General features: G+C 41.6%; 2 protein-coding genes and 1 long non-coding RNA gene across 3 annotated transcripts in view; all 3 read right to left on the bottom strand.

The window, feature by feature from the left end:
- Positions 1-4657, bottom strand: part of trim71 (tripartite motif containing 71, E3 ubiquitin protein ligase) — a 32056-nt gene extending 27399 nt beyond the window's left edge. The window contains exon 1 of the mRNA XM_061059353.1: positions 2777-4657. Within this exon, the coding sequence (XP_060915336.1) occupies positions 2777-3511 (735 nt within the window). The 5' untranslated portion in view covers positions 3512-4657. The remainder of the gene's footprint in view (positions 1-2776) is intronic.
- Positions 4658-7137: 2480 nt separating this feature from the next.
- topaz1 (testis and ovary specific TOPAZ 1) lies at positions 7138-12147 on the bottom strand. The gene is made up of 12 exons (XM_061059886.1): positions 12094-12147; positions 11852-12003; positions 11582-11674; positions 11173-11285; positions 11017-11080; positions 10733-10904; positions 10527-10627; positions 10264-10429; positions 9322-9474; positions 8431-8634; positions 8146-8332; positions 7138-8070 (listed from the first exon to the last, which is right to left on the bottom strand). Exons 2-12 carry the CDS (start codon positions 11903-11905, stop codon positions 7872-7874), a joined length of 1506 nt encoding a protein of 501 aa, XP_060915869.1. The 5' UTR covers positions 11906-12003; positions 12094-12147; the 3' UTR covers positions 7138-7871.
- Positions 12148-13085: 938 nt separating this feature from the next.
- On the bottom strand, positions 13086-14050 carry LOC132990782 (uncharacterized). The gene is made up of 4 exons (XR_009676095.1): positions 13955-14050; positions 13469-13515; positions 13312-13382; positions 13086-13144 (listed from the first exon to the last, which is right to left on the bottom strand). It is a non-coding gene; the product is annotated as an uncharacterized LOC132990782 (long non-coding RNA).
- Positions 14051-19732: the final 5682 nt, after the last annotated feature.

Here is a 19732-nt window from a genome sequence, read left to right as displayed (position 1 = left end):
ATAGCAAAGGCTACAGCTGCTGACGTATTGTACATGTACAATACGGTCTGGGTTTGCATTGGAGAAAATAGAATATATACTAAAGACAGAAAACAATACAGAGTAATAATATAAGAGTACTTGAATATACCAGCACGTTTAGACTGCAAAGCTGATTAAGTAGAATGACAGGATAGCAAATGGGAACAATTTCAGGAGATCATTTGCTGCATGAAACAAACTACGGTCTCTGTTGTCCTGATCAGACAGCAACCCGCTCAGACAGCCCATAAAACGAGACAACAAAAAGGTCAGAGGTGGCTGTAACCTGGCTGGACAATGTGAGTCAAAATAGTAACACAATATTTTCTTACTGCCATAAAGGAATTATGAACCCTCAAGATAAAACAACCAGTTAAGTAATTCAAAGTTTATCAAATGAAAAGCTGAGTCTAGATAAACCTTGTCTGACCATTTTTTACAAGCCAATGTGTTTATAGTTTAGTTATACTGGTTATCCAAGGTGATTGTTTGCTTTTGGAGTAATATAGTAAAATGTTTTAATGCTACTCAAGCGCCTGAAAGGCAACTGGTAAACATTATGTTGGTGCCCATAAGTGAAACAACACAAACTAAGAAATCACAATTTATGTAGTTAATTCATAACGGATAAGCAAACTAACTGTTATAGAATAAATAAATAAATAAAAATTGGGAGTTTCCGTTTGACATATCCTACTCATTCAACTCCCCAAATGACCAAACTGGTTTTTCAAATTTTGAGAAACCATTTGAACACATGATGGATGTGGAGTTAGTCCCTGATCATCGGCAAAGAGGAATAGCCTTCTCTTGTGTCACTCCCTCCCCCAGGGCTGAAGCACAGTGAGTAAGTGAGGCATTACTGGTAAATGAAGTCCTTACTGGAAAACTGAGCCCACCTATTTACTGGCAATGGAAAGGGGGTTGTGTATAGGGGGGCATGGTAAAAAATAATTGGAAATCTAAACTAGCCGCTTGCCTTTTGTGACTAGTGACTTAATCAATAGCCATGTGAACATGGACAGCAATATTCAGATATTAAGAGAAAAGCCTGAATAAGCCACTGCCATGTAAACACCATTTTGTTATTACCTTAGCCCGACAAAAGGTCATATGTGGAGTGAGCCATAATCAAATTAAGACAAGTGGAGTATGCTGATCTTAGCTGCCTTATCGTAGAAGAAAATGTACTTTTCAGGGGAAGGGAGAAGTAATTGTCCTGTAAATGGTTTTAAGTTGTTTTGCAACAGAGCAACATTGATCAATGATTCGTTAGGGCAGCATGTGATCCACAGACCGATGGAAATGTTATCATCATGATGTAAAATAAATGTACTGCCTCTAAAAATCTGTACAAAATCTCAGTGAAAAGAAGGTCATTTTTAAGTATACCCCGTAGAGTTCATGCACATATCAGCTGGTGGTTGTGTGTGTGACAACAATCAGGAGCTTCAAGGTAGAGTCAGTATTTTCTTTGTTGCAGCTTGAAGACACAACCTTCAAACTGGGCCCCTCCTCCAGGGTTCATCATCATCACCATCATATTCAACCATTTGAATTGCATCCGATCACTGAATTGTATACACTCCTAAACTCACCTGCGCACGGTCATTGGCAGGGGGAAATACACCAGCCCTAACACAGAAGTTTTTAGCGTTTGTGTTTGTGATTTGACTATTGTGCAAATGCACTAGGAAAGACAGGATAGCTGTCAGGTGGTGGTGACTTGCGAATAAATGTAACAATATGGCTGCAAGGCCAAGGAAGAAGAAGCTGTAGAGCTAGCAAGTATGGGCATGAACATTGTAAAACAACAAAAGGCTACCTAATTCTATGACTGCACATAAGATTACAGCAATGTTGTCCTTCAACATTTGCTGACTTACCTGACCACACTCGGAAGCCTCAAATGGCCAAAGCGTTTCGTAAGAACTTGTGTAAATTGTTTTCTCAAATTATGCTCTCCTGGCATTACAGTGTGCTCTCCAACAGCAGGGGAGCCTCTCTCTCCAAGCCCATAACAGAAACCAGAAGTGGTACAAAAAGGACATTCCAAGAACCCTTACAAATGCTATTTGGTATTCTTTCTGACCATATGACTAAACCAAGAAAAAGCTGGTTTCCTGTTTAACAGCCCTTTGTAGTTTACTTAGCCCAGATCACATGGTCCTTAAAATAGAAAGAACTTCAGGCCATGGGTTTCTGCTTGTCTTTCCCATTATGAGAAAAAGCTAGATATCCACAATATGTCCATGGATAGAACTTCTATCAGTAATAGAAACATGTGTGCAGTTACTCCAGGGGCCTCTCTCTGCCCCGAATGGATGGTGTGGTACAGATTAACCAGACTCTGCATGTGTCTATGCTTATGTGTGTGCGTGTGTGCAGCCTCAGTGTGTATGTGTATGTGTGTGTGCATAAATCCAGCTCAGTACACGTGCCTTTTCGTCTCTAGGGAACTAGGTGAAGAGCCACTTGGCTCCCTTTGAACCTAAGGCCATATGGCCCCCAGTATTGCTATACGCTACACACATAATGCTATTACAGCGTAGGATAGTGTGTGAACACCACAAGGACCAGTAGGGTATGTTTAGATGCCAAGACATCCTGAAATTTGTCAAACATCTTAGTGTGTGTCATGCCTTTCATTCCACATTCCATTCTCGTATGTGATATTCATATTAGTCAACATATGCAGCCCAACCTCTGTCTTTCCATGTTTGAGTGTACATAATGTATTCTCATATGAACTCACCTCGTTGTCATGGTGTTGACAGAAGCTCATGTGGTCCTGGAACAGAGACAGCAGGGCAAAGTTGTTTTGCAGGGACTGAGCAAGTGACACTGGCACCCCCGGCTGACCAGTGTTGCTGTTGGCATTGATGCGGCCAAGGTGGAGGTTGTCTCCGAGGCGCTCTATGAAGTGGTCCTTAGTTAGACGCACCCTTTGGTGTGCCCGCACACAGTTATCACACAGATACTCTTGGCAGTCAATACAGTGAGATGAGGCAGGATTCTCCTCATCGCAGGAGCTGCACTGAGGCTCCCCAAGGTTGTGCGAGTGAAGCAGGCCTCCATGAGGGAGATGGAAGCTTGAGGAGCCTCCGCCCAAACCTCCCCGATGGTGGTGACCGTTTTTGTTCAAAATCTGCTCTTCAGAGCTCACCACCACATCCAGCAGGTTGCTGAATAGAAAGTTGGACGAAGGCAGGGAGTCCACCCCGGACTCAGAGATAGAAACCTTCTGGTCACAGGTGGGGCACCTCAGTTTCAGAGGATCCCCAGGACTCCGCTGGCCCTCCAGGCACTGCCTGCAGAAGGCGTGGAGGCAGGGCAGGACGTGGAGCCTCCTGGTGGTCTGGCTGGAGGAGCAAGAGGTATGTGAGGAAGATGAGGAGGTAGAAGAGCTTGAGGAAATAGGAGCAGAGGAGCCACACAGCTCCTTGCAGAGAGGGCATGTCTGCAGGTCCGAGTCTGGAAACGAAGCCATCTGCAGACTTAGATCACAACTTGTGCAGCAATGAGATTGAGGTATTTATTTGCGGACACATTGGCCCGTTATGTATTGTAGAAAATAAAGTTGTACTGAGGTAGATTCATGAGGTAATAAAGTCAGTTTAACAGTAAAACGGTGCTCATTGACTTACAGATTATTCTCTGTATTAAACAGCCTATATCGGACCTAATGGAATACAAGGAGGTAGCCAGGTCTTCAAAAGAATTGTAAAAAAAATAATCTGAGGTAACAAAAAGAGAAATAGCCCTACTTAAGTCTGTAAAGATCATATCAGTCTAGTTCAATTGAGTAAGGCGTTTTGTGGGGGAAGCTCCCGCGTCATTCTTTCAAATAAGACCAGCGAGATAATACAGGACGATGTTGGCGCATCTGTGGAGAAAAAAAAGAGTCCAAAGGTGCGATCTGTGGGTTTACAGAATAAACCCCACACTGGAGTGACACAGTGTTGGCGTCGAGATACAGGGGGCTCCGTCTCTCCTCCCCCACCGTTTCGGCAACATGACTACTTTGCTCTGCGCAACAATACTGCAGCCACTCGAGGAGTAATTACACTCAAAAAAAAAAAAAAAAACTAAAGTTCTGCTCCTTTCTTTGCGCCTTGTTTTGCTGTTATGAAGTCTTCTTTAGTCCACCATCGGGGTCAGTTCAGACGGCGTCGGGGGACGCCAGCGGTCGGTTGTTAGTCGCTGAGCGAGCCTCGGACAGCGAGACCGTAAATTATTCATCAAAGCGAAGATCTCATAGTGAGCCTGGTGTCACCGGGGCATCAGACACATCCAACCAGAGTCTCTGGAAGGGACAATCTTTCAAACTGTACATTTATAAAAAAGCCTTAGTCCACCTTCTGGAGAGGCCGCTTCCAGAGCTCCTTCCCCCTGTGAGTCTCTCGGTCGGTCTCCCTCTGTGGATCTCTGCGTGGAGGAATGCGCAGGATTTTTTTCCCCCCGGCAGCGTGAAATACGATGCCCCACAACCGCGAAGAACTCGGTCGTATGGGTCTTTCCTTACTTTCCTCACTTCGTTGTGGTTTTTGTTGTTTACTTTCGGTCGAATTCACGTCAACATAAACACAAGGTGAGCGCTCAAGAGGGCGCGTGTTGCACAAGCTGCAGCTCCTCGAGCCGCTCTTATCCGACTGAGAAAAAATGGACCCACTTCCGCCCCAGTTGAGGAGAGAGGGGTGTGCGCCGATCGCTCGCTCCCGTACAGTCTATGCGCGTTCCCGTACAGTCTATGCGCGTTCCCGTACAGTCTATGCGCGTTCCCGTACAGTCTATGCTCGCTCCCGATAGAAATTAGTTAGCGCGCTTGTAATTTGTAACGCACTTTAAATTTTGCAAAAAAAATCTCTAAAGTGCTACAGGAAGAAAAATAAAATAGAAATAGAAATAAAAACAACTTTTTTTAATCAACTAAGCAACTAAAGCACAAATAGATGGCTTTGTTAAAAGGTGGGTTTTTAGGGCCCTTTTAAAAGCGTCAGCAGACTGTTAGTTAGGTTTTGAAAGACAGAATTGGTTGAAATTTTCGCCCGCAGTCAAAATTTTATGGAATTTTTATACTATAAATCGTAACCCTGATATAGGATGAAACGGTAAAAAGCCAGTGTAATGTAGGCAGGCCTATGTAATACGATTTAGCCTACTTTCGACCTGGAAATAAACTGAACTAAACTGAACGTCACTCAACAAGTGAGCTGAAGTTAAATGCTAAATGAACTAACTGGACAATGACAACATTCAATATTTCGAAGTTGTGTCTAAGCGAAAGATGCATAGGCCTGTTTCTCTTACACATCTATCAAGGTGAGGAATGAGATCATTAGACTGACCAATTAGCACTAACAGATAAGACATTTATTTGTATTTTAACTTTTTCAAATGTAGAATAAACTGTGACTGATATGTAAGCTTACAGGGGCAACCAACCATAATCATATTAATCATTCATATTGTGAGTTTTATTCATGCAAAAAAAAATAGTTTGGGAATAACTGAACTTTCAAAAGCCATGATAAGCCTATTAGCCTACTGACCAAATTAATTCAAATCATAACATGACAAAGAAGGGACATTTCCTCACTTTTGAGAAGCACAAACAAACCAGTGGATGTGGGGATTCTGCTTTTAAAATGACTTTGGTGTGAGTCGTTGGATTCAGAAAGCTGCTTGGTTGGTTACTCAATAGAAGTGACTGGGACATAAAGAAGGAGACCACAATTTACAGCAATTTACTCGAGATTATCAAAGCAAAATGGATAAAAGGCTGAATAGTTTACAAATTTGCCAGAGGATATGTTGATATGTCAAAGCCATAGAGCCTTCTCCTCCAGGGAAATATCCCATGAATCAGTATGCTTTACTCCAGCCCTCCCCAGTCCATAAGGCGCTGGCTGCGTAATCACTGTGTAAAGTTATTTTCTTTTTTTGGCATATGAAGAAGAATTCATTCTTTCATGACACAGGCAACATCTAGCCTGGAGGGGGTAAGCAAGCAAAAAAAGTTATGTAAAACACAAGCAACTCTGTGTTAGGATGCTCCCTTGATGACGCACACAATGGTGCCTGTTTCTCAATAATGTTGTTTTCCATCATCCAACTCAACAACTCAACTGCAATAAACTGTAATCCCCTCATTTAGCATTTCTAAACGCCTTAGAATTATTTCCCTATTGGTTTGCACCAAATATGCTACAGATATGCAAAGAATCATAGTAATATCTCAACTGGCCCTTTACAATTGTCTTTTTGTAACCTAGGTTGATGTTCTCAGAAATATATATTATTGTATCCACTCCATATAAAGCAAAATCTCAATTATATACCAGTGATTGAAACCACAGAAATCAAACTTCAACAACTGTTGAAACATATTGGAAAGGTACCATCCAGGTAAGCTGCAGTCATCTAAACAGAGGTCTGTTCTACTTCACTTTCACCACCTCACTTGTTTTAATGTTGTTTATTTATTTTTTTACAATTTCTATATATCCTGTTTTTATTGCAATTGCATCACTATTCATCTTAGTTGAGTCCATTTGAACTTTTGTGATGATCTGTTGGTTTGGTAACCTCAGCATCGTTAACAAAAAAAGGATCGGAAATATAGTTCAACTTTGCCGAAAGAGTGTTGGCATTGACTTAAATGACCTTAGCTATATTTTTCAAATAAGAGCCACTCAGAAGGCAAAGGCCATCCTGGAAGACCCTCAGCACCGTCTGAATGCAGAGTTTAGTTTAAACTTATGCTGACTAGGGAGGATGTTCACTGATGTTAGGAGGTCCAAATCAAACAGATATCTGAGGTGGTTTGTCCCATCAGCAGTTAAATATTGTTGCCTGTACGGTTTGTATTTCTACTGTTTTTTTTTAATTGTGTATAGCTTGTATGGACCTCTGTTGCAAACCAGATCACCCCTTTGGGACAATTAAGATGTTCCAATCCAATACCTCCCCCTGGTGGATCAATAGCTATTCTACACATCAAAAGGTATTTGATGTCTCTCCCCCTCCACCGCCCCAAAAAACCTTGGATTGGTAATGAATGTAGGTTTTGTAAAAAAAAAATGGTAGAGATGCTCTTGATGCGTAATTGAACATTTTGAAAGGAGACAATTAATCCCAAAATTATAAATGAACATTAGTTGACGGTAATAGTCTGATGATATTTATAGAAGAAACAATACAGAGTCAAACTTCTTGGAGCAGAACAACTTTTTTGGTTTATGTAAAACTACATACAAATCAAATGTAAATGGCAGCTCTAGAACAAGCAACAATGGAGGTTCTGACAGTCTAGTACAATACAGCAACATAATACTGTCAAAGACTAAACACCATTTTAAATATCACACTCATATGTTATTTACATTTATGTTATAAACCAAAAATACTAACCTGATATTAGTTATTATGCTGGGCTCTTTTCCTCAATAGAAGTGTTATTTTTTCAAATACTAAATCACAAAAACATTACACGTTACATTAATCAAAGACAAATCACCTTCATGAAGTCCCCAGGAAACAAGGAATAAACAAAAACAACCCTTCAACATATTATAAAAACAAACAGGAACAAAAATAAGTTATTAGCTTGGTGTAAAGTTCTGGCGTCAGTCACTGGGATTGGTCGGAATGTCTGATTCTTAATCAAATTGAAATATGACTTTTTGTGTAACAAATATACAGCCAACAGAAATACACATGCATTGGTTTTCCTGATTTCATCCACTTTTTTTCCCCCAAGAGTCAACGTTGTCTCTGGAAACAGAAGTTTCAATGGAATGGAAGGTGAAGTACTTGAGGGACTAAAGGGGCTTGGTTCAGCGCTTCGTTCAGTGCGTCCACACCTCATTGGCCCAAAAATGATTCTGACGGAGCCAAGCTCGAGCAGAGGCAATATCGAGGGTGAAAACTTGCTCCTGTGAAGAGTTCACAGCTGTGTAGAGAACGTCGAGTTTGGGATGAGGGATACAAGCTGCAGAGAGAAGGCGACTGCTAGCGGCGAGGTACTCGCTCTCACAGCTTTGAGTCCTAGAAAAGGAAACGGAACCATCACGTAACAAATCCATCACGTAACGCAACCGAAAAGCTCGACCACAAACTCACCTTTTGAGAGTGATGCTGAGACAGGAGGTGGTGTTCTCTGGCAGGTGGAGGAGGTCAGTTGTATTGACAGTGATGAACATCTCAAAGGAGAGAGCCAGCTCCACCTCCCCGAGTCGGCAGGGTACGTTCAGTGACATGAAACCAGGAGGAGCCGACACACCTGGGTAGTACCCCACACTGAGAGAGTCTGATAAAGATGAATCAAATTAGCTCAATTCAAAGTTTCTTAGCCATTCATTTGTTCAATCTTTATTTAATATGGGGGCAATAGAAACTGACACTTACGTCTGAAGACTTCTCGTGCACGCAGCCAGAGGTTCTGCTTGCCTAGTTTGTGTAAAAGTTTGTGTAGCATAGTTTGATCCACTGCCAGGTTTTTAGAGCACATGAAGTCGACCGTATCTGAAGCTACAGGAAGTGTCTGTCTGTCCAAGCACACTTGCAGGTGAGAGTTAAACAGAGGAGCATACATGGAGATATCGACCAAGTCTGAGGAAAACATAACAACCATTACTTCAGTGAGACTGAGATATGACCAGTTACACATGCAGTGAAACATCCTGCCTTGTTGTTTTCTTAAATCAGTTTAACAAAGTCATTAAATAATGATCAAAAGAAAGCTTTAAAGGACATATTTCTTCAAAGTGAGTCTATTTGCATGTTGTTGTTTTGAGTGGCATCCAGAAGGAAAACATTTATTATCCTGCATCTTTTTTTTGTTTTGTTTGCACCAATCTGAGCCGTGTTCTACAACATTTAATAATAATTATCAAGTTTTGTTTCCTCTTTTGTCTCTCTCTCTTAAAAAATGCATTAATTAAAAGTACTTTTACAAACAGTAAAAGCTCTTGTTTTTCTGCACTTTCTGTCCGACAGCTGTATACAGGTAACCTATGTCTATGTAGTCTATAAATAGTGTGGTATGACATTACTGGATTTTCTCTCTTTTTCTTCTACTTTCGTTTAGTTTGTTTATCCACTTGTTTGAATGGCCGAGGCACAATTGTCCGCTAGTGTATTGATCTTAGAAGGCCATCAAACATGGGTAAATACATTTAAAAAAAGGGGAAAAAGAAAATCCAGAAGGATGTCATCCCTGTGATTCAGACTTTACATAAAGTTTGCAAAACAAGAATTTTGAACAACAGAGGAAGGAAAATGATTTTCTGTTCTCACTGTTTGACTCTTTCAGTCCTGGGAGATTACTGAGGACATCCAGCGAGTCTCTGTGAGAAGACTTTTCAGCCAGACGCATCAACACACGAGTCCTGCTCTCCAGATCAGCAGGCTCACACGGCCACGCAGTTGAACTCACAAACCATTTGTTTTCTGAATAACAGAAGAAAAAAGTTGTAATTGAAAAGCTAGCACAATTTGCAAAAGCACAATTTGTCAAACAGATTTCTGAAGTTTCATCCACATACTGTACACAAAAAAACTAGAGCCCGACCGATTAATTGGCCAACCAATAATAATCGGCCAATATCGTCATATCACGTCTCTTTCAAAATCGTCTTATGTGTACATTTATTCACCAGTCAAATAGCATTACATTTGAGTAACATTGTATTACACTATCAGTTGTCTTTCTGGCTGTCACCAGCAGAGTGCGTTATATGGATTATTATCACACTAAATTATCAAGTCGTGATGAACATACACTCAGTTTCTTTCCTGTAAAGTGACTCTTGAATCTTGTCTTCATTTATATATTTTCCCCCCCCCCAAGTGTATGACAACTGCATTTAAGGGAACATCGCAATAAATGTGTGTGTATATCGATCCATCTCTAAAGATCCCTAGATAGAAGATATCGGCCGATATATCGGTATCTTATTTTTGCCTCCCTAATATTGGTGCAGAGCTGTTTACTATTCATCGATTTAATCATCACTTAATTAAGCAAGATCCAGACTTGTTGTCAAGTTAAAAAGCAACCCTATTTTAAATCTGTAAAGTGGTCATTCAAATCTTTATCCGCATATATTTTATGTAAACATTTACACTTAAAAGCCCTAGATAATGTATTTTTCCATGAGGCATTACAATGAAGTTGTAAGCCTGTGTAGAAGATCACTTCTGCTCATCGTGGCTACTCTATGGGTAGCAGCTGTTTACCTCTCAGTGTGTTTAGAGCTCCCTCCACGCTTCCACTCAGCAGGTAGAGCTCAGTAGCCACAGTGACCAGGAAGCAGCGAGATGTTGCATCTTCATTCCCGAACAATCCCTTCAGGTTGGAGTAGTTCACTTTGCAATTTGACAGCACCTCCACCACCCTGCGACCCTACATGACCACACACATGCACACTGGCAGGTCATGACAAAGATCAGATGGAAAAAGCAGACAGGACTGTGACACACACAAAAGGTAGTTTCTTCACCTTGGCCCACTGATGTGTTTTGTGGTATCTTAGCATGAGAGAGACTCCAATTCTGCCCAAAAAACTCCTGTTCAGGCCTTCCTCCTCTTCATTCTGACAAACTAAAGAAAATGAAATCAGATGTGGTCATTGTGGATTTCTATTAGGGAGATTAGTTGTTCACTTCCATCCACGTTTTGGAAACAAATGCAAAAAATAACTTTTACCAGTCTCAGCAAATGCAGCAAAGGGCAGTGACAGCTTGTCTTTGCTCTCAGACAGCAGCGCTATAGTTATGCGCCCACTGATTCGCTCCACTTGGTTGGGGCGCTGGCTGGATTGGCAGATGGACCTGAAAACCTCCCCCATCCGCCTCCAGTCCTCTTGCTTGGCACAAAGCTGACAGACAAAAATCATGGAGAGAGGCCTCAATACAATGCAAGATTCACACAAAATCATGACATCCTTCGATACAGTCGACAAGAGAAATCTACTGAAGAGAAGAAATAACCTCTATTTCCACGATAGAATGGGCCAAATTCAAGTACTCTGGAAAGGGGGCACTGGTGGATAGTCTTGAATCACAAACACAGAGACAGTCAGAAGCTTGCGTTTTTTAACAAAATCAAAACACACGATCACAAATCAAGAAAAAAACTCCACTCACTTGTGGGTGCCACTGCCAGACCCTGAAACATGGGAGTTTGTTTGCTGGAACTCTGGAGTGTGTTTTACACAGTCCAGGCAGTCCAAATTCAGCACCAGGCCTGCACTCGCCATCTAACAACATACAAAGGCACAATTAATCAAATACACATACAAAACTAAGATCCCACTTCTTTTTCTTTCAACTTTTGATTTTGATGGGAAAAGCATTCTCTTCACATTCACAATTTCACATTATAGCAGAATAATTGCAAGACTCCTCTCTCAAACTTTCAAACACTGGAGCATTTCTTTAGCAGAAAGAGGTGGGTACGAGGCTTGCAGTTTTTTGTAACACTAGCCCTTCCAAAGAATTTTTCCTATTCGAGTAACAAAGATCCCACTTCTTATATAAAGAAAAGTGTGTATACTTTAAATGTGAGTTGCATGAGTTCAGGCACAAGACCAATGAGACTCTTTTCTCTCACGTAGTTGAAGAGGGCCAACAGGAACTCATGTCCAGGCTGAAAGAGAGAAACAGCAACCAAATTCAACATGACTTTTGAAGGGCAAAGTGGTTATTGATCATTTGAAAACAACATTGACGTGCTTATCACACCATACTTAATACATCACAACCTGCACTCTACTGGAATGAGTCCTGCAGCATGACATTCATAATAAAAAGATGGCACACTGACCACTATCTTGTGGGCCAAGCTGATGCTGAGGACTGAGAAGACGTCAGACACCATGCCAGCTTTGAGCAGAGCCCAGAGGAGTGATAACAGCACTGTCTTAGAAAAATACACTCCTGGTGGGTTGTTCTGGTAGTAGCCTGTGAACACAGCTCCTGCATACAAAAGATACAAACGATCCCCAATGAACACTAATAAACTGTGTCCATTTGGGTTTATTATGTAGGATAAAATTGAAAATGTACCTGCTCTTTGAAGGCAAATTGGATTTTTGGTGAACCGTATCACAGTTTCAATGCAAAACTGAAAGTGAGAGAAAAATGTGTAGTGACTCCACAATTCTGAAATAGTGTATTTACAGCTAAGGCACAGGAGAGGGTGATGTTGCCTCTGTCTTCAACACCCATCAGAAGTCTAAGACTTTTCCGTCAACTGCTTTCCACACTGGTTCTGTAGTTCAATATGTACTTAGTTTGAATTATAAAGGAAATGTGTGCATGGCATATCTCTCCATTACTCCAGGATATTTATGGTTAGGTGTGTTGCTGGTACCTTTTCATCCACAGGTACATGCAGGAACCAACACATCTTGAACCTACAGCACAGCGACTCACTGAAGTACTGCCTGCAGTACTGAGGGTGTAGAGGAAATGGAAAGCCCAATTAAAAACACATCAGGAGACTTTGTGCCATGTTTTCCTCAATCTGAGTTCTTCGTAACATTTCCCCAGGTTCTTATATTCTGCCTCTCAACAAACATACAAACTGACTAATATATCTTGATGAAAAGACATTGAGCATATAAAGAAGGTTTGTAACCGTTTCAAAACTAATTTCTGGATTTTCAAAGAAAAAAAACACTCCAGATATTCATTCTTCTTCTGAAGTAACTTGTTCATATAGTCACATGAAGAACACAAATACCAACTACCATGTCAAGCACATTATTGCAGAATTATTATTTGATCATTTTTCCATAATAATTTCCATTAACCCCCCCCCCCCCCAATTTTCCTTCAGAGCTTTCTTAAAGTTAGAGATATTCCATTCATTTCCTTTTTCATTTGTTGAGTTCACACTTCAAAATAAACACCAATGTAGGAAATACCACACGGAAAACAAGTTTGATGAAGCAAAGATTGAATTTGAAATAAATAGAAAAATATTTTTAGCGTATGTTAAGGTCAATTGACATGTTGTAGGGAGACAGGTTGTTTTTTTTAAAAGGAGTACATACAGAATTAGACTGCTGGCGCCTTAACTCTACCACGTTTGCTGGGTTTGTGTTCCTTGGCCCTGTGTAGAGAGAAAAGATAAACAGCCATACACAACAGTTGAAGGTTTTACTCTTAACAGGAGAATCTATGCTGGACATTTACTTTGGCATTGAATTCCCAAAATTTGGAATTGAAATCGGTAAAATTTCAGCCTGTTCCTATTCCGTTTTTTTATTTTCTAATCACCATTTTTTATGGTCTTCAGAGTAGGGATGTGATTATGCTGTGAGGTCACGGTCTTGAGGGGGGGTGTGATCCTGCAAAAAGACGTAAATACATTGGCTATCAAAACATAAACAGACTGACTCAGCTTAAAAAATGTCAAGATGGGACTTAAAGCTACCTTTCCAGGCCTCCGTCTACATGATTGTTGTTGGCATCATACTGATCCTGTTCAACACAAGAAACAGATTTAAGGTTGGAAAGATGACTTTGATCCAGGTTATGTCCCAGCATAATCAGGACCCTTACTTCGTTTGTGACATTCAATCTGTATGAGGAAGAGAGATGTTACTATAGTACAGTGTATGTTTTTTTTTTTTTTTATTGGATTTAGCCGAGACTAACTTCCTTGAAACCTTAAAATGTACCCCACAAATCTTGGTTATTTGTTTGGCAGGACTTTTATTTATGCAGTATGCTTCCCCTTTTTTTCTCCCTGGAGTTTATGAGCAAGTGATGAAACTCAAGAGTGACCCTGACAATGTTGGGTTTATCCTGCATTGCAAGTTGGAAGTTATGCGGTTATAATGTCTGATGCCTTGCAGGAAAATGCTGCAAACGTGGTCCTGCTCCACTACATGACACCACCTGAAACACACTAAGTTACCCAGGTTTTGGTTTGCTTTTCTTGGTCAGTCCATGAGCTGCTTTGCTTTGTGGCGGGGTTGCCATTACACTGAGGTCTCCATGACCTGCTGCTTCTCTCATCTGTAAAAGATAAGACACAAAACAAAGATTAAAGAAATGACAGGTTTCTGACATTTAGCATCAGCTTGTGTCTGTAACTAGCATGCCACATAGTGTAATACATCGAAAAATGAAAAAGGATTCTAACAGGCCATACCCATGTTATCAGGACTGTCACAGTGAAAATCAATATTAACTGGAGTCAATCTGAAACACAAACATAATTGTATTTGTATTGGACTGCATCATTTTTAAGCAACTGTCGATATGCTATAAGATATGATACTTTACCTTTTTTCTGAATTAATTGACGCTCCGACTTTCTTAGGCAACAGTGTTTTAACCACTTCAATAGGTCTGCTTTTGGAGGCTTCAATATCCCTGATAGGCCCCAGATTCAGTATACTTCTCTGGGGCAAGTTTTCAAAGAGCTCTGGGTCGTCCTGGATCACATCAACAAGCAGAATGTCCTGTTCATAAGCTGTGAACTCGTTCAAAATGTCCTCAGAGGACATTTGATCCGTTTCACCACCTGCTGATTTACACGGACTTGACGCTTCTTCTCTGAATGAACATGGCTGCGACTCATCACTGAAGGCTCCACCTTCATCCTGATCGCTTGAAGAGGCACAGGATTTCGCCAGAGAATCCAGGCAAAGGGTTGCCGTTATTTTAGGGTCTGAGTGAACTTTGTTAGCCTGCTCGAAATCCTCCTCGTAATCAGTTTCATTTTGGCTTTCTTCTTCATCGCCATCATTGTCTGAATCTTCATCGTTGCGGGGAGACGACTGCAGTTCACTCCTTGCTGTATTCAGAGTTTTGAATATCCTTGAGACACCTTCAATACCTTTACTAACATGTTCAAGATCATCCTCTAAGTTTTCAGTTTTGTCATTGACAATGTGTGGACTGTTAAATTCACTTAACATTTTGTGTTTAATTGGTTCTTTGTTTATTTCCTCCTCCTCCTCCTCCTCCTCCTGGGAAAGTGGCTCTTCATCTGAAGAGTCTGAGCTTAAGCCTGGGAGAATACTTCTTGGCGAATGCCGTTTTGGTGATGTGACAGGAGAGAGCACTGGTGGGAGCATGAACTTTATCGAGTAATTCTCTACACAGTTTTCTGTAGAGACGTTGTGCAAAGACCTCTCTTTCACGGGTGCAAGATGATTATGGGGGCTTGTGTTATAAAAGGGCTCAAGTTTTGGTGGGAACCTGTCGGTAAGAAGTTCTCCGTCACTATCTTGTTCCTCTTGAGGGAGGAGGTTGAGTGATAGTTCAGGTGAAGGGAAGGATTCAGAAGTGTGACACGAAATCATTGGGGTGCGTTCACAGGGGGGGAGTGGCTTTGCAACAGATTTGATCGCACGTGTGGGTGAAGGTGGCCCTGGTGATGTGCCGGCGGAATGAGCCTCAGCGAACTCAATTCTTGTGACTGTGTTCGGCAAGAACAATGAAGGCGGCAGGTTTGAGAGTCTGCTCAAACCACTAAGCGTGAATGGAGATGACATAGGAGGCAAAGTGGTGGCAGTATCCCAGTCTATCAGGCCAAGTGCTGTGGGGGAAGGGGTGGACATGGAGCTGTCAGTTTTGGGTCCACTGACCACTGAAGGTGAGGGTGAGACTGCCCCATGCTGACTTGGAATGGATAGTGAAGCTGTATCTGAGGAAAGGCTGGTCTTTGATTCTCCAGCTTCCATTAAATGAGGCGCGAACTCCATGTCTTTTCTTTCTGAGGAGTATGAAGACATATCGCCTTGTACTACCCCATTTCTCTCTGCTAAAAAGCATTTTCCATCATGTTCTTTCTTATTTTCATTGTGATGAGATATGTGATGGGTCAGGCCATCAGTAGAAAGGTCTGTGGGCAGATGTGGAATCACATCATTGGTTCTCTTGCTTGATAAATCAGACTGATTTTGATTCACTGAAGAGAAACAGTTATCTTTAGTAAACGGATCGAAATACTCTGCATGGTGGGCTGTGGTCTCAGCATGGGAAGTCAGAGTCCAGCTGCTCTTGGAGAAGGGCCATGGCATGTACGTGCGTGTACATGAAGAGTGGATTCTTCTTGAATAGACCCTCACTCTTTGGCAAGTGAATGACTCTGGTTCATCGGTGTCCAACTCCGCGCTTGGAGAGAACGGATCAGTGGGACTCTCGGTTTCATCAAACTGTTCCTCGTGGATAATGTTTACTGTCACATCTGAGCCAAAGGTGCTGCTGCTCGCCACACCTCCAACATGCTCTGAACCGGACTGGCTGTTATGAGACTCACAGGAGCGTGGTTTCTCTTTGATTTTAGAGTCACTTGTTATTGGGTTTTTGCAATTGATGCTTTCTAAATCTGGAGTGGATGGCAACATCCCCTCCTCCCCGCTGTCCCCGAGCTTTATTCTCTTGTCTCTGCAAAGCTCAGGTCCTCTGCGGGGATATTCTGGCCCAGGAACCTGCTCAATATGTCTGTCCCTCATGCCGGCATCACATTTTTGGGCAATGTCATAAAGTGCAACCTTTGGATACGGGTCTATCCATATAATAATCTTCTGAGAAGCATCAGGGTCTGGGTTCTTTGCTTCAAGCTTAAACTCAACTGTTGGCTGCTCTGGCCCTGGGCTACTTTTTTTTTGCTTTGGCTTACCCAGTGTCTTCCGCTGTGAGGAAGTATATTTACAGTCACCACAGAGACCACAACCAGAGGCTCTGACAGCTCTTCTCAGAGCACCCTCTGAGTCCGTAGGTCCAGCCGGGCTTAGGTGCGTATTTCTAAGAGGGTCTGCAAATAGAAACAAAAACCTGTTAAATTGCGCACACGTTTATGTGCAAGGTGTCATCTGAAATGATTAAGTAGTTAAAGAATCCATGTTAGTATGGATTCCCACCCAAGTCAGCCCAAATTTGAAACTGTCTTATCCGATACATGGGGCAGCGACGCAGCGTAGATACGATATTAAAGTTAACAGATGAACTGTACTTTCAAAAGGAGAAAAACATGTTACCACAACACAACCAGTAACTCCTCAGCATTTACTTATTTTTTTCATTAAAAAATTACCCATTTGCTTGGACTGTAAAAATAGGTTTGAGTGTCTTCTTAATTCTAGCCTTGCTGAAATAGGTTTGTACTAGCACATCCATGAATGAGCCACAAGATAAGTGAGGTGAGGTGTATTCTTTATTGTAAGTGTTTTCATTAATAATAATTTGTAAAAAATAAATAAATAAATAAAAAAAGGAAATGCCTTCATCGGAAAGGATAGAGCCCATTTCAACAAATGTGTCTTCTACTATTTATAAATTCCCTTTGTGACAGTGTGACAGGATTGAAGAAGAACCATACTGCCCTACAAAAGGCAAAAGACCTTAAGTCACCAGAGTGTAGAACTGAGAAAAATGACTAAAGTATTTTTGTTGTCCAGCCAAACGAGTTGCAGGCAGAATATTGGAAATGTGGCAATTCTTTGTCTTTTTAATCAGGTTATTAATGTACATAAAAAATCTTGAGCTTAAACATGACCTTTGACCCTTATTTGGAAGTTAAGGTACTCTGCCTTGCATTGCCTGTATAATAATACGGGGTCATGCCAAGGACAAAGGCAGTAACTTCCATTTGTTAGCTCCCTTGGTTGCTGATCACTATATTAAATCAGCATATGATAATAATGATAACATATACATGAAATCCAGTGATCATGGCACAATTAAGTGCTTGATGACAGATATTAAAACAAAAGGCATAACACCTTAAGTCCACTGCAGTGAAACAGTAACTTCACTTTGATCCGCAGCAAAACAAAGGCAGAAGACCCTGATGAGTGAAGTTACTGGACTCTGCCTTGGTTTCTCGAGGCAAATACAACCTACTATTTTCTCAACAAAAAAAAACAAGACTCAAGATATCTGTCCTCATAATAAAGCACATCTGTAATGTTCCAGAAATGACAAAAACTAATTTTCGAAAAAATTGAAGTTACTGCCTTTTGCCTTTGTAGGGCAGTGTACTACACTCATGGATATCTGGACCCCCCCCCCCCCCCCCCCCCCCCCCCCCTCCCCAGTCAGCACCTTGTTTCATTCAGTGCAACAAAACATTATGGTATACAAAAGTCTTATCAAAGTGGTTGGTGCTAAATAATAATCTTATGACCGCCTCCCTATCAAGTTACTGTCAGAAAACATCCCATAGTTTGATGAAGTTAGCAGTAAAGCCGCGCTGCTAGCTTAGCCGCGCCACGTTCCGATATGCGGAAAAGTTACAAGTGAAAGATGGAGGGGAACTTCACTTCAGTGACAGAGGTACTTTTGATTCACTATAACCAACCAAGCTTAGCTGAACAACACTGCTAAATTGCACCTTACTTGACAGTTCAGTGGGTCTCTGACGGTCACACCCGGAAGACTCGGCCTTCACTCTGCTCTGAACCTCTCCGTGTCTGTCCTCCTCTCTTTCGCCAACATGCGCTTTGCGTTTAATCGCCTGTCTGGGTTTGCGTCTGCCAGACAGCTTTCCAAAACTCGACCTCAGGTCTGGTGGTGATCTGTGGGTCTTGGGAGCCTTATTTTTGGCAATGGTGGCGCAATTCAACTCGGTTTCATTTGCCATTTTGGAGATTTTGCTCCTCGGCTTAAAGAAGCGGCGGTCGACCTGTGAGCGTTTCGTCAATGCATTGTCTGCTGCAGTGCAGAAGCACCAGGTGAACCTCAACCTGAGGTCGCACAGATCCCTGAGGCTGTTCAACTTGCCCTTGCTCCGTGTGTTTGGTCTACTGTGTTGATACTTGCCTATGGTGCGCCGTCCATCTTTTGCATACACCATACTATCTGTTCCTGCACCTGGCTTTAAATTGTATCTACTTTTCGTACCGAGGCAATACTCGTCCGGCTCTGCTTTGGGAGTGCTACCTGCCCTGTCTGTTAAAATTGCTGGGAGGGTATCAATGCTGCTATGGACTGAGGTGGTGTCTTTCTCTGGCACTGTTTCAGAAACTGGTTGTTGATGTTCTTCCTCTTCTTCTTTCGAGCAAGTTGTCGCGTTACCCCGTGACCCTTTGACCCGCCTCCGCCGCGGAACCAGTTTCAGTCCAATAACATCTTTTAAAGCAACCCGGTTAAGTTTGACCCTGCTTGAAGACGGAAACATGCTGCCTAATAAAATAATAACCTTTAAACATTTACTTGAGATAAGTCGACTTACACGAGTAGGCTGTCGTGTTTACGTTATGAATTTGAACCTGTGTAGCGCTCATCTTCAACTGCTTGACAAAATTATCTTCTACAGGTTAACAAGGCGCATGCGCAATACACAATTACTCCCATTATAGGCTAATGCATTATAGGTTTATAATACATAGGCTAAAGCAAAAAATCCTTAATGTTTCCATCCAGATTGGGATGTGAAATCACAATATCTTTCTGACAGCCACTATCCCAGAAATCCATTTCAATGGTCTTAAATTTGTAATCACAACAATTTTTTTTTTTGTCCAAAATGTTCTTCACACTCATGAAATTGTACTTCATGGAAAATAAGGGACTGCCTGTTTAGGGGCAAGTCACAGTCAGCTTCCCTGAATTGAATAATGCAATCACATTTTGTCTCATATTTCGTAAGACAACAGAAGTGCTGTAACTTGAGAGTGCTGACCCCACTCATCACGGCCCAGTTGGATGCATCCCCTCCCCTTTCACCTTCAATGCCTGT

Source organism: Labrus mixtus, chromosome 16, assembly GCF_963584025.1.
Source record: "Labrus mixtus chromosome 16, fLabMix1.1, whole genome shotgun sequence".
Lineage (NCBI taxonomy): Eukaryota > Metazoa > Chordata > Actinopteri > Labriformes > Labridae > Labrus > Labrus mixtus.
This window is presented reverse-complemented; position numbering and strand designations above follow the sequence as displayed.